Source organism: Mytilus californianus, unplaced genomic scaffold, assembly GCF_021869535.1.
Source record: "Mytilus californianus isolate M0D057914Y unplaced genomic scaffold, xbMytCali1.0.p SCAF_4, whole genome shotgun sequence".
In the NCBI taxonomy this organism is placed as follows: domain Eukaryota; kingdom Metazoa; phylum Mollusca; class Bivalvia; order Mytilida; family Mytilidae; genus Mytilus; species Mytilus californianus.
The window spans coordinates 77,704,619-77,720,185 of record NW_026262690.1 but is presented as its reverse complement, the minus strand read 5'-3'; the positions used below and the strand labels follow the sequence as shown (position 1 = coordinate 77,720,185).

The 15,567-nt window shown below is 31.9% G+C and overlaps 1 protein-coding gene across 1 annotated transcript in view; it reads right to left on the bottom strand.

Annotated features, from left to right (window-relative positions):
- The window catches only part of LOC127698723 (probable methyltransferase TARBP1), a 51,338-nt gene extending 35,927 nt beyond the window's left edge, over positions 1-15,411 (bottom strand). Inside the window, exons 1-9 of the mRNA XM_052202347.1 lie at positions 15,334-15,411; positions 11,441-12,476; positions 9,488-9,554; positions 8,770-8,918; positions 4,060-4,112; positions 3,364-3,464; positions 2,595-2,730; positions 2,109-2,205; positions 347-551 (exon numbers count right to left, since the gene is read on the bottom strand). Coding sequence (XP_052058307.1) covers positions 347-551; positions 2,109-2,205; positions 2,595-2,730; positions 3,364-3,464; positions 4,060-4,112; positions 8,770-8,918; positions 9,488-9,554; positions 11,441-12,472 — 1,840 coding nt within the window. The 5' untranslated portion in view covers positions 12,473-12,476; positions 15,334-15,411. The remainder of the gene's footprint in view (positions 1-346; positions 552-2,108; positions 2,206-2,594; positions 2,731-3,363; positions 3,465-4,059; positions 4,113-8,769; positions 8,919-9,487; positions 9,555-11,440; positions 12,477-15,333) is intronic.
- Positions 15,412-15,567: the final 156 nt, after the last annotated feature.

Below are 15,567 nucleotides of genomic sequence, written 5' to 3'. Positions count from 1 at the left end.
AATGCCACCCAAATTCAAACTTGATCGGAGTTTTGTGGTATTAAGCATTGTGTATAAGTCTCATAGCATTTGCTTGAAGCAAACTAAAGTTAAAGAATGGAAACAAAAAAAATTCAGCAATTTTTCCATTTGTAAAGGGACATAACTCTAGAATAGTATAAGTAATGCCACCAAAATACAAACTTGATGTGTGTTTTGTGGTAATAAGCATTGTGCATAAGTTTCATAACTTTTGGTTGAGTCATCATACAAATTTGGGTAGATGTCTGGCTGGTGTTTAACCCCCCTAATTCATATATTGCTGTTAACTTAGAACTGTGTTTGAATTTATAAATTTATTTTTTACCTTGGTTGACTTGCAATAACGAGCTTGCAGCTGTGATCAGATACTGATTGAGGGATTTTGGTGACCACTCTTCATTATCTTGGTCTTTACATATAACTTTCAACCAATTTACACAATCGGTCCAAAGAGTTGTTCCCCTTGCTAATCCATCTTCTGTCTCAAAGATAGATAATGCGACTGCAAAGTCTTTTGGTGGTACAACTGACTGCAAAATACAGGTGTATAAAAAGACTTTTAGTGATCCGATTAATACAATGACTGAAAAATACTTTACATTAAACTTTGATTTCTAGAGATTGTTAGAACATTTTTTTTTGTTTCTAATATTTTTTACTTCTATAATGTGGAACTTGAACCCTCAATAAATTGATCATTCCTCAGATGAGAAAAGATGTTGATAGTTCTCAGGGTGTCCCAGATATAATGTACTTATAAAATACATTGATTCTAAAATAAAACTGTTAACACCGAGATATGTCTCGCCTATTTGTTATTTTGATAATGCAAATGTTGAAATTAAAATAGCAATGTAGCATGTAAGTTATGCAAATATTCAAAGTCAATGAACCATGACTGAAGGTACAGGGCTAAACAATCTCCATGGAAATGAGATGTGCCAATGCTAATACAACTGCAAACCAAATACCATTGACTTTTCATAGGTCATTCCCTTTAAACAAACCTAAACACAAACATTAACTTGTAAACTATGTAAAAGTTTCAAAGTCAAAGAACCATAATTAGGGGGTGGGGTTATATAATCTCCATGGAAATGAAACTTACCGAATATCATTGACTTAACATTAGTGGTTCATCTTAAACTGACCTAATCACAAACTAATACATGTAAACTAAGCAAAAGTTTCAAAGTCAATAGACCATGACTGAGGGGTAAGGACCAAATATTCTCCATGGAAATGAGATGTGCTAATGCTTATACAACTGCATACCAATTATCATTGACCTATCACTAACGGTTCCCCTTAAACTGACTTAATCACAAACTAATACATGAAAACTAAGCAAAAGTTTCAAAGTCAATAGACCATGAATGAGGGGGCGGGGCCAAATAATCTCCATGGAAATGAGATATGCCAATGCTTATACAACTGCATACCAAATATCATTGACCTACCACTAGTGGTTGCCAATAAACTGACCTAATCACAAACTAATACATGTAAACAAAGCAAAGTTTCAAAGTCAATAGACCTTGACTGAGGGGGCGGGGAAAATAATCTCCATGGTAAAGAGATGTGCCAATGCTAATACAACTGCATACAAAATATCATTGGCCTACCACTAGTGGTTCACCATGAACTAGACCTAATCACAAACTAATACATTGTTGAAGCCGCCGCTGCCGTCACCACCGCCGCTGTGGCGACCGCCGCCGGAAACAGCATACCTATGTCTCGTTTTTTTGACTCCGTCAAGACGAGACAAAAATTACTTCATAAATATATATTCATGGAATCAATTCTTAATCCTACAATTTAATAAGTGCCACATTTTGGAGCAGGACCTGCTTACCCTTCTGGAGCACCTGTCATCTCCCCTAAGAGTTTTAGTGGGGTAAGTGTTGCTCAGTCTTTAGTTTTCTATGTAGTGTTTTGTAGACTGTTGTATGTTTTCGTTGTTTTTTCTTACCATGATGTTTTCAGTTTCTCTCCGACTTATGAGTGTTGAATGTCCCTGAGGTATCTTATGCCTCTTTTTCAATAAATATCACATTGAAAAACTTTTTAAAAAATTTACTCACTAAATTTGCTAATGATAGCAGTGTTCTAACAAAGAAACTCTGAGCAGCTCCTCTAAGGAAAACTCCACTATTTGTAACCTGAGTGGTAAGAATTTTCCTGTAAAATACAAATATTATCAAGTATTGATTTAGGTACCCATCATATTACAGACACAGGACATTTGTGCTTTTTCATCTGTAACACAGACATTTGTGCTTAGAATTTTAATTTATCTTTAATGATTGTACAGAACAATACCAAACTATTTACTTTCTTTCATTTAAAAAAACATATATATAACTTTTTAGCTCAGCATCACATGACAAAGTCAAATATGTTAACACTCTAAAATGAAAAAAAAATCATCTTCATCTGAAGCTATATTATTATTGAGTAATTTCAATTTTAGAACACCATACATTTTGAATGAAAAGATAAATTTTCCAATGAAATAATAACATCAGTGGCAATCAAGTAAAACATGGCATTACAAAAGTAAATATTACCTAATAAAAAGCAAAGCTTGTTTATTGAGTATCTGAGATCGAGGAACACATGATATAGCCTGACAGATAAACATCAATGGTACTGGTCCCCAGTTACTGGTACTTAGTGTCTCTAGAATACTTCCATAAAATTGACCTGTTAGAAAAAAAATATTTCTGTGAATGTAAATCAGTAAACTTTCTTATTTAAAAGTCACAGATTAGGCCATAAAAAAGAATATGCTTGTTAACCCTAACCCTACCTACCAAAAAAATAGCCTGCCTACTCAAAATCTTTTTATTATCCTGATGTGAAAATTTTTTTTTTTTCTAATCAGATAGGCATGAAGTCTAAAAAAACATCTGACACTTCAATTTCTCTTTGCGGAAAAACAAAAGGAAATGCCTACCTACCTACCCACTGTCTCTAACTTTAGGTAGGGTTTGGGCAAACCAAAATATTTTTAAGCCTGGCCTTAATAATAATGTCTTTTCATTTGTTTGATGTGGCTGCATACCTCTTGCTTTAAACATTTATTTCATTGTATAGAACATACTTTCATAAGAGGAGGAAACAACAAGTATGAATGTTCAAGATTCAGGGAGCAAATGACAAACTCTAAATGCATACTAGAACACATGAACCTTGCTATTAAGGCAAAGTGTGTATGAACACCTATCAAAGTAGAAATAATCTTAAGTGATCTTTACAGTTATCTGTTTATCCATTACCCAGATTACTAAGCTGTTAACTCCCCTGTATGATAATGCCCTAACAGTGTTTAACTACCTCTTTTCTCATCAGTTTTCAAAGCTTTCCAGCAACTTTGAAACAGGTGTATTAAGCCTGCTCCACATGTAGGTATTGTCCCTCTGGCTGATTTCTTGGGTCTGCAATTAAGAAATTATTAAACATAATACTAAAAACAAGAAATTTTATTTTATCAGTTTAGCTATATCCATTATAAAATAAAAATTTGTTTACTCTATTTGAGCTTTTCCACTAACAGACTGTGCGCTGCCATAAATATTAAAAGCTATTTCTCTTGAATTAAAAACATACTTTCAAAAGTCCTGAAACTGAATGCTGAATTATAACTTGTTAATAAATAAAGAGATGTGAGGTATACATAAATGAGTGATATTAAAAACAATAAGTTACTATGACCTTGACCATGAACAAAGTGACCTGAAAATCAATAGGGAAAGTCTTCTAAAAATCAATATGGACCTTCCTCTCATTTTATGTGACCATATATTCAAGTATTGTTTCAATCCAACATAAAGTATTGGTGTTAGCATCAGGAAACTAAAATGACTGATGAACAGGTCTAAAACTATATACCATATATCCAAGTATGGTTGCAATCTTTTATAAAATGTTGGAGTTAAAATCTTTAAACAAAAATGACTGACAGACTCATAACATGTATATTAAGTTTAATTGTAAAATGCACAAAGTATACAAAAAGGGCTAAACTTTTACCTTGGGTATAACTTTTGGTCTTGAATGGAATGTAAAAATTCACTGGCAAAATACTGAAAAGATACAGATAGTAAAATAGTAAAATATTTTTTTAATTCTAACTTTTGACATTATCATTTTATATGGATCATTTATGTAATATATATTTTCACTTTTTTTTGTTAAAATTACATCAATGTTCCATATTTCTTATTTATGTTTTTTTAATTATCTGTCTTCAATGTGTGTTATTCATAACTACAGAATTTATTTACAAATTTTCATAATAGTTGAACAGAAAATGAATAAAATGCTTTGCTGGGGCGCAGCTTGATACGACCGCAGAGGTCGAACCCTGAACAGTTGGGGCAAGTATGGACACAACATTCAAGCTTGATACAGCTCTGAATTTGGATTGTTATTAAATATTTGACACAGCATAGGTTTCTGACACAGAAAGAATGTGGTCTAAGAACTTGATTTTTTTTAATTTACCTATTATGGTCCAATGTCCAAAATCAAAATACATGGTTAGATTCAGCATATCAAAGAACCCCATATTTTCAATTTTTGTTGAAATCAAACAAAGTTTAATTTTGGACCCCAACTTGGACCAACTTGAAAACTGGGCCCATAATCAAAAATCTAAACACATGTTTAGATTCAGCATATCAAAGAACCCCAATAATTCAATTTTTGCTAAAATCAAACTAAGTTTAATTTTGGACCCTTTGGACCTTAATGTAGACCAATTTAAAAAACGGGACTTAAAATTAAAAATCTAAATACACAGTTAGATTTGGAATATCAAAGAACCCCAATAATTCAATTTTTGATGAAATCAAACAAAGTTTAATTTTGGACCCTTTTGACCTCAATATGAACCAATTTGATAGCGGGGCCCACAAATAATAAACAGCTGCGCCATGAGCGCATGATACGCCCGTCGTCTTGTGTGTGAATTTTTATGCAATAAGCATAAATAGTTTCTGACATACAGCGTGACATGCGAAAACCCCCTTCTTTTTTTTACAAAAAACTCAATATCTATAATATAAAATTTTGAATCAAAACCAAAAAGTATACAGATCTTTAGATTAATATAACTAAGAAGTGTGTAAAATTTTAAGCAATAATCATAAATCGTTTTTGAGATATGGCGCGACATGTGAAAACACCCCTTTTAAAAAAAAAAATCAATACCTCAAAAATAAAATTTTGAATCAAAACCAAAAAGTATACAGATCTTTAGATTAATATAACTAAGAAGTGTGTAAAATTTTAAGCAATAATCATAAATCATTTTTGAGATATGGCACGACATGTGAAAAACCCCTCCCCCTTTTTTTACAAAATACTCAATAACTCAAAAATAAAATTTTGAATCAAAACCAAAAAGTATACAGATCTTAAGGTTAATATAACTAAAAAGTGTGTAAAGTTTTAAGCAATAATCATAAACTGTTTTTGAGATACGGCGCGACATGTGAAAAACCCCTCCCCCTTTTTAACAAAATACTCAATAACTCAAAAATAAAATTTTGAATCATCACCAAAAAGTATACAGATCTTAAGATTAATATAACTAAGAAGTGTGTAAAGTTTTAAGCAATAATCATAAATTGTTTTTGAGATACGGCGCGACATGTGAAAAAAAACACACACCTGTTTTAGTTACTAAGTCCCGTAACTCAAAAAGTTTTAATCTTATTTTCACCAAAAAGTATACAGATCGTTTGACCATCATAAGAAACAACTATGTTAAGTTTCATGAAATTTGGATAAGTCATTCTCAAGTTACGGTGCGACATGTTTACGCCGGACAGACAGACGGACAGACAGACGGACAGACCGACGGACAGACGGACAGACAGACGGACGGACGCCGGACATTTGTATAACATAATACGTCCCATCAAAAATTTTACGGGCGTATAAAAAATCTAAATTCATGGTTAGATTCAGCATATCAAAGAACCCCATATATTCAATTTTTGTTGAAATCAAAAAAAGTTTAATTTTGGACCCCAACTTGGACCAACTTGAAAACTGGGCCCATAATCAAAAATCTCAGCACATGTTTAGATTTAGCATATCAAACAACCCTAAGAATTCAATTTTTGTTAAAATCAAAATAAGTTTAATTTTGGACCCTTTGGACCTCAATGAAGACCAATTTTAAAAAATGGGACCCAAATTAAAAATCTAAAAACACGGTTAGATTTGGCATATCAAAGAACCCCAATAATTCAATTTTTGATGAAATCAAACAAAGTTTAATTTTAGATCCTTTTGACCTCAATATGAACCAATTTGATAGCGGGGCCCACAAATAAAAAATCTAAATACATGGTTAGATTCAGCATATCAAAGAACCTCATATATTCAATTTTTGTTGAAATCAAACAAAGTTTAATTTTGGACCCCAATTTGGACCAACTTGAAAACTGGGCCCATAATCAAAAATCTAAATACATGTTTAGATTCAGCATATCAAAGAACCCCATATATTCAATTTTTGTTGAAATCAAACAAAGTTTAAATACTGGACCCTATCTTGGACCAACTTGAAAACTGGGCCCATAATCAAAAATCTAAACACATGTTTAGATTTAGCATATCAAAGAACCCCAAGAATTCAATTTTTGTTAAAATCAAACTAAGTTTAATTTTGGACCCTTTGGACCTCAATGAAGACCAATTTTAAAAAATGGGACCCAAATTAAAAATCTAAAAACACGGTTAGATTTGGCATATCAAAGAACCCCAATAATTCAATTTTTGATGAAATCAAACAAAGTTTAATTTTGGACCCTTTTGACCTCAATATGAACCAATTTAATAACGGGGTCCACAAATAAAAAATCTAAATACATAGTTAGATTCAGCATATCAAAGAACCCCATATATTCAATTTTTGTTGAAATCAAACAAAGTTTAATTTTGGACCCCAATTTGGACCAACTTGAAAACTGGGCCAAAAATCAAAAATCTAAATACATGTTTAGATTGAGCATATCAAAGAACCTCATGTTTTCAATTTTTGCTAAAATCAAACAAAGTTTAATTTTGGACCCTTTGGACCTTAATGTAGACCAATTTGAAAACTGGACCCAATATTAAAAATCTAAATACACTGTTAGATTCGGCATAACAAATAAATAAATGTGATCAAAGATTTTACAAATCTAATGCGCCATACTGTGCAATTAAAGATTACTTCTTGAAATTTTTCAATATTTGAAATTTGAAAAAAAAATAATATTTGAAGAATAATTCTTTTTAATTTCTGAAATCTGAAATGAGAAAAAATTGACCCCCCACAATTTCTTTTTATCCCCCCCCCCCCTTTTTTCCCCAAAAAAATTCTTTCCCTCAAGATATGGTCATAATCTCAATTCAAATTTCCAATGGAGTTGGCAACCATAATTACCCATTTAAATTTACCATAGTGCTAACTTAATCTATTTTATAATAGAATTAAAAATATAGTGTCAAATCTTTCATATGGATTTTTTTGTAAAAAAAAAAGATGCAATATTTGCAGATATTTTTACTGGTCTTCCTTTATAAATATGTATTTCTTTAAACATAATTTAAAAGCAGTGTAAGGGAAGTAACCAAAACGTTGTATTTGGATTACCTCCCTTACACTGTTTTAAATTATCTTTATTGTTCATTAACCATTACTTTATACATAATTTAAAAGCAGTGTAAGGGAGATAATTTCAATGATGTATTTGATTTATCTCCCTTACACTGCTTTAAATTATGTTTTGTACTAAAGTATTTGTCCATTAACCAGGACAACCTTGTTTTTCCCCCTTTTTTGCCCCTAATTCCTAAACGGTTTGAGCCATAACCCCCCAAAGCAAATCCTAACCATCCCTTTGTGGTATGGAAACTTGTAGTATAATTTCAGAGAGATCCATACACCGTTCCACAGTTATTGTCTGGAAACTAGAAAATGCTTATTTTTGGCCCCTTTTTGGCCCCTAATTCCTTAACTGTTGGTACCATAACCCCCAAAATCAATCCCAACCTTCCTTTTGTGGTATTTAACCTTATGGTCAAATTTCAAAAAGATCCATTCACTTAAACTAAAGTTAGAGTGCGAAAACCAATGTGTCTTCGGACGACGACGCCGGACGACGACGACGACCGACGCCAACGTCATACCAATATACGACCACAAAATTTTTTTGCGGTCGTATAAAAACCAATCAAATGATGTTTCTATATATAGTTATTCTATGTCTCCAACAAACTTGAAAACATAATCTGAGCATTGTTTACTGTTAACTGGATAATCAGTTTGTTCCAGGTGATCATGCAGTCATTTTGGGCAAAAGTTGTACAATGTCGGAACTAAATCCAGACTTAAAACTGCACAATGATGAATACTGATTCTTCAACAACGCTGTGGTGGAATCTGATTGGCTTATGGTTTTTAGACAATATATCTATCATTTTCAATGATATGCAAAAAGATGTGTTAATTCCTATGTGTCGTCATCAGGTATAGTGGCTTTTTTTATTGATGCGATAATAGCAAATTCAGATGTAATCAAGAAAATTTTACATCACAGTTGAATTATGACCAAGTGAAGAACTGAGATCAAACAAACCATGCATTGGTTATAAAAAAATAATCAACCCGTAGGGGAAAGAACAAATCTGCCAAGAATTAGAGAAATACATCATTACAGCAAACACTTTAACAAAACTTACTTTATCTTCTCCCTGTTCTATTATAGGACAAGTATCTAGGTCTAGATATAATACTTGTTCTGTCATCCACTTTACCAGGGCAATGCTTTCATGAGCAATTCCACGTCTAAATATTGTAGACAACCAAGATGTATGCAGAACTGTTTTTTCTGAAATGAGGTCAACTATTAAGATCTGATATTTGTTAATTCTTTATGTTCTTTGCTATAAATATATCTATATATCTTTTTTTAAATAATCATAAAATCCTAATGGTAAGTATCACAGGTTTCATTTTTCAATTAGTTTGACAGTATATCCTTATTCATTATGATGTAAATTGAAACTAGTTTTCTATCAAATAAAACCTTTATTGCACAACTGACAGACTGTCATGTCAAAGCCTTTTATACATTTGTAATTTTCAATATGATATAGTATTGCTTTTCTCATTGTGAAAAGCTGTATATTGACCTATAGTTGTTTATACATGTATCTACACCATTTGGTCTTAGGTGGGTAGTTGTCTCATTTGCAATCCTACCATATCTCTTTATTTTTATATTGGCTTCAATTCCATTTTAAAAAAACATATCACTTCTCTAATATATTTTGATTTTTTTCCAATATGAAATCAGCTTGATAAGTCTTAAATTTCAGAAATTATGTTTTTTTATTGTTCATGTCGTATTTTTCTGCTTTTATTATGATTTTATTTTACAAAAAAAACAAACATTACCAGTGTCTGAAGAAGCTGCCTTGATCAGGGTCTGTAGTCTAGGTAGCAATGGCTTAATGACATGTATCTGTAAAACATTCAAAGTAAGATGCCATAAAAAAAAATAAACTGCTTCGCTGAGCGCAGCTGGATACGCCTGCAGAGGTCTAACCCTGAACAGTTGGGGCAAAAATGGACACAATAATCAAGCTTGATACAGGTCTGATATTGGATTGTAATTAAATATTTGACATACATCTATTATAGGTTTCTGAATAAATGTAGTCAAAGAACTTGAAGTTGGTTATATGAATTGAATTTATATTCAATTAAAGATTTCTTGCTGTTGTGCAATACACTGTGCTGTTGCGCAATACTTAGTAAATCTGTTGTCAGACTATAAACAAATAAAATTTATAAAATTCTAAAAGGAACTTACATTAATAGATATAAACAGTTCACCAAAGTTTCATACGAATTGCTGAAAGCATTTTTGAGTTTTTGTCTGAAAACTGGAAAATCCACCCTTTTTTAATGAATAAACCCCATAATTCGGAAATGTAAAATCTAAAATTTATAAAATTCTAAAGGGAGCTTACATCAATAGATATCAACAATTCATCAAAGTTTCATGAGAACCGCTGAAAGCATTTTTGAGTTATTGTCCGAGAACTGGAAAATCCCCCTTTTTTTTATGAATAAAACCCCATAACTCGGAAACATAAAATCTAAAATTTATAAAAATCCAAAGAGAGCTCATGTCAATAGATATAAACAATTAACCAAAATTTCTTGCAAGTTGGTGAAAGCATTCTTGAGTTATTGTCCGAAAACTGGAAAATCCCCCTTTTTTTAATGAATAAAACCCCATAACTCGGAAACATAAAATCTAAAATTTATAAAAAACGAAAGGGAGCTCACGTCAATAGATATAAACAATTCACCAAAGTTTTAAGCAAATTGGTTAAAGCGTTTTTGAGTTAATGTCCGACATGTTGACAACAGACGAACGGACAGACGGACGGACAGACGGACGGACAGACGGACGTACAACGGTATACCATAATACGTCCCGTAAACGGGCGTATAAAAACCTATAGATATGTGTTCTTTACCTATTAAAAAAAATTAACATCAACAGAAAAAAATATCTGGAGGTACTGTAAGAGTAAAACAAAAATTGAATATTGTATTGTCAAACAAATGGCAAGTAACTTAAGTTACTGCTTTGAAAATCTTGCATTTAAATATTTTTATCTGAATCCATATACTCATATGTCTTTAATCTGTTTCATGTACTGCAATCAGTTACATTTAATATTCTTTTTCTAAAAATAGTCAACAGATCTCCAGTGCCAGTCAATGTTATCTCTGCAAGTTCTATGTTCAACAACAATGATATTTTGTTTAAGATTGAGTTGATTTTTTCCTCTGCAAGAACTGCTTACACTATACATGTATATTCTTAAAACTTGCAATGTGATATGGGTATACTTATCAGTTTTGCCATTGACTGAGGTTAATTCATTGATCTGCATATATTTCCTGTTTTTCATATCGTTTATATTTTGACACCTTTTTTTATCATTCATACACTTGGTCGTTCTATCACTTTTTACAAGTTTTAATATTATCCCCCTTCCACTGAAGTCAGTGAAGACAACAGTATATATATGTGATAATCACCAACTTTGTCAATCCATATGAACCTTCTTCATTTCTGAAGACTGAACCGCGAAGAAACTTTGAAAGAACACTCGTAAACTTTCTTTTTTTCTTAAAATTTTTAGTATATTGTGAAGTTGCTTTATACATTATATCTAAATGAACAGGTCAATGTTTTATATTATAATATATTGTGAAGTTGCTATATTTTTGTTTATTTCTCATTGATAGTGTATCAATTTAAAACATATTCATTGTGTGTGATTTTGGACCTTTTAAAACATTGTACATTTTTCACATCAAATATACCTGCCTATCTTCCATGGTTTCTAGTAACATGACAAGATCTTCCCAAACTTTTACAAGAATCTTTTCTTTGTCTTTAGACCACCAGAATAATGGTACATTGTGTCCATTAAAATTACTGTTCACATCAATTTTCAATTTTTCGCATATATCTATATTTCTCTTGATTAGATACACTGACTGTTTTCTGGACAAAGGATTCTCTGAATTCAAACCTTTCTGAACAATTTCCCAAAAAACTTGTTCATTCCTGATATTAATATTGCAACTGTTATCAATGGGAAAGAAAAAGTTTGAGAGACCACATAAATAAATATTCAATATGTCTGCCTCTCTGCTCGTCTGCCACATCCTAGTGATGAGGAGCCAAAAAGTATCCAAATAACTTTTTTGATCCTCATTCTTAATTATATTAGAAGCACATCTCAATGACAAATTAAGAGCTCTTCGATTCTGAAAATCATTCAGTATGCACATTAAATTATCGAAAATATCTTTAATTGTATTGTTACAACTTTGCATCATATAAATGTTTCCAGTAGCCTGGTCTTTTCTCTGAGTAAGATTTAGCAGCACATCTAAACAAACTTGTAAATCTAACACACCCTCAAGAGCCTGGCTATCCAAAGTACAAGATTTCACATGGACATGGTTTTTCAATGATTGGAGACATAGATCAATCAATGGCTTGAATGATACTTCATTTTCAGTAGTGAGACAACTTGTTATTAACTTATTAATTTGACCTAATTCAGCAACATTTTCCTTCCTACTATCATAAGACAGGTGAATACTTTTCAATAATGGAATACAAATCTGTTGTAGAATAACTGTACATGTTATTTCCGATAATGCAGTTTTGTTTGAACTGACTAAACATGTCAGTATGTTTAAATGTTCCTGAAGTGGTCTGTTTTCTTTGGTCTGTTTAATTAGTATCACATCTCTTATGTATTCACTCTCTTGTAGGACAGCTTTGTCTAAATCTAACAAAGTCAACTCTTTAAGCTGCCTTAGCAATTGACTGCTCTCCATAGTACTGAAAAAAATAAGATTCAAAGTCATACATCTATACAATTTCTCAGTATCAGTTAAATAGACAATAACTGTTTAGTGTCTTTAAATATCAGCTGTATTTGTACGAGGCTAAGAAACAGGTGTAATGCGAGCTTCAGCGAGCTATTACTCCTGTTTCGAGCCGAGTACAAATACAGCTGATATTTAAAGACACTAAACAGTTATTGTCTTTATCCTGCAATTAAATTTGTACATTTTTTTCCCATCCCAATCGTTGAATTTGTTTTTGAAAGAAATCGACATGACTTAAACGCAGACTGCAATGAGGACCCCAAATTGAAGTGTGACGTAAACAGTAATTTGACATAACCATTCGCTCGCAACAGAAGCAGGATACCAGGAGACTATATACGTCTAGTATACGTATATCGCTTCGTGTTATCTGTACACCTATATTAGTATAGTAGAAAGGTCGATTGCAGGATAAAAAAAGATACTCCACAGTTTTAAGAGTTAAAGACTACAATGCATGTTGATTTTCCATGTGTATGGAACTAGGGATTACCAGTTGTATCTGATTTTACTAGAGATTTTGAGTCCAATGGCCTGTGTTAGACTCAATAGACCTTATCGCCATTTGGGAATCTGTGACACTTGACCTGAGGATTTGCGACACTTGAACATTTGACATCATACAACATTCAATTTCCCTTTATGTCATCAGACATTTTCTATTATGAAGTCAAAATTTTACGGGAATATGATGTCCAGTAATGGAGGACAAATAGTGATAAGGTAATGAGGGTGTGGATGGGGTTTACAGAATAGAGAATAATGGTCAAAAAAAAAGAAAGAATATTAATAAAGAATAATGGGGTGCTAAAATATAAAGAATAACTGCAAAAATTAAAGAATTGGGTAAAAATATACTGATTACAGAAAAGAACAAAGTCCAGAATATAGTTATCAAGTAGTTACATAATAGCCATTATCTTAAAAGATAAAGAATAATGAGCGAAAAAATTAAAGAATTCAGAAATGAAGGACCCCTCATCCATGCCATCCATACCCTTGTGTATGTGCATTATACATGACTGTAAACTGGCAATTTCATTCAAATAATCTAAAGAGATTGATAATTTTCAAAGTTCAAGTCTTTAGGGGAAAGATCCATTGTGTGGTAGTACATGTATTAATTTGACCTGTTGACACAATTTGTAATGCATTTTTGTAAATCAATGATTACTTATTTTGTGTTATATCTCGTCCCACTATTTTTAATATGTACAACCTTTGATAAGTATTTAGTAGGACGATAAATTTTCACTTCTGTACTTGTACTGTGAACAACAAATCTATCTATTTTGCAAAAAATATTTCTGTACTAACAATAAAATTATTATATTTAAATTAACCTGTGTATGTTATTTTATTTAACGCCATTTTATCCCAGGTTGGAGTTGTCTTTTTTGACATTGTTTTACATCTTTTCTATTATTATTGTATTTATATTGTGTCATAGATCAAATTTATTTGTTCAGTGTATGATTACTTGTTTTAGTTTGTATGTCTTTTTGAAGGAGTTAAGCCATTTCAATTGATATTTTATAGTGTGTCTTTTTATGTTGTAATGTTACACTACAATTTCAGGTTAGGGTGAAGGTTGGCGCCTGTTATAACATTTAAACCCGCTTCATTTGTATGCACCTGGGTCAATATCCCTAATTCGCCTCAAATTAAGAAACTCAAAAGTTGTGTGTAAACAAAAAATCTCTGTGAAGTGATATTGGACATGTTTCTATTTTTAACAAGTGACTGAGCTTAACCATTTATGCTGATTTGGAAAGTAGAGGACCATAGAATAAATGTGTAAAAACTTTGGAGTTATTAAATGTATGCAAAGACTTAAATTTTAAAAGAACTTATTGTGTAAAAAAAATAGATTTTATACCTCAAGGAACCGCATCACGAAATGATTTTCGGGTTGTGCTAATTTACGGAAAAATGAATCTCACTTCGTACCCCGAAAATTTAACCACATATGTGAAAATGTCTAAGCTTCAAAACAAGCCATCATACATTTCCAAGTTTACGATATGAGCAGAGGAATTAGAACACTCTACCTCCTGGGGGGTATAAGCAATGTCAGTCGAGGCTTTCATAGCCTCTGTGACAAACATACCTGCCAACTTTTCAAAATCTCAATGGGGGATTTTAAACACAAGAGGACCTAATGCACCTCTTATATTGTCATAATTGTTTTAATCTACTACTATATTGTTTAAATGAATATATACGTGGTTAAATACCCTTTTTTACTCATTTGAATGCCTTTTTTTTGGGTGTTCAGTTTATGAAATAAGGAATTTCAAAATTCAGTTCAACACCTCTCTATCCACCATAAATTTGGAGTTGGCAGGTCTGGACAAAGATGAACTAAATTCAAACATTATGGGGGAGGGGGTCCATAGCCGGGGCGGAATCAGGCGGGGGCGTGGTGGGCGTGCGCCCCCCCAAAAATTGCAAAGCATGGGTTGTCCTCAGCTTAATTCAGAGTATTTCGATACTTTTACCTCAAAAAAAATTTAAGTTTGCGCCCCCCTCCCAAAACCTAAAATCCTGGATCCGCCCCTGCATATGCGCACCAAACTCATGGCAGAATAATCAGTTCATTGATTGTGGCCATTATCTGATAGAAGTAGAAGAATCATAGTGTTATAGTATATACTAAACTTTATACTATAAATGATAACATATAAAGACTAAAGTTGGGAAATTGTCATTTATACTAGCGCTCATTTTAATATTGATTCAAGTGGCGAATATCTATACAATACACTAAATTATTTCATAAAAAAAAATCCAAGGTTAGTAACTACCAAATGTTCAAGTCATAATATCTCAAAGTGACAGCATGTTGTTTGTTTTGATTCGATTTGGTTCCACGTGCATTTTATTTTCGGAACATCCAGATTTCAAATAGAAAATAATGCTTTCTATTTCCGATCAGGGAAAATAATAAATACCACTGAGAATAAATCTCATATCAAATTTTGAATTCTTTTTACAATATGTCAGTATAATGATAAAAATCACATTATTTTAATACTATA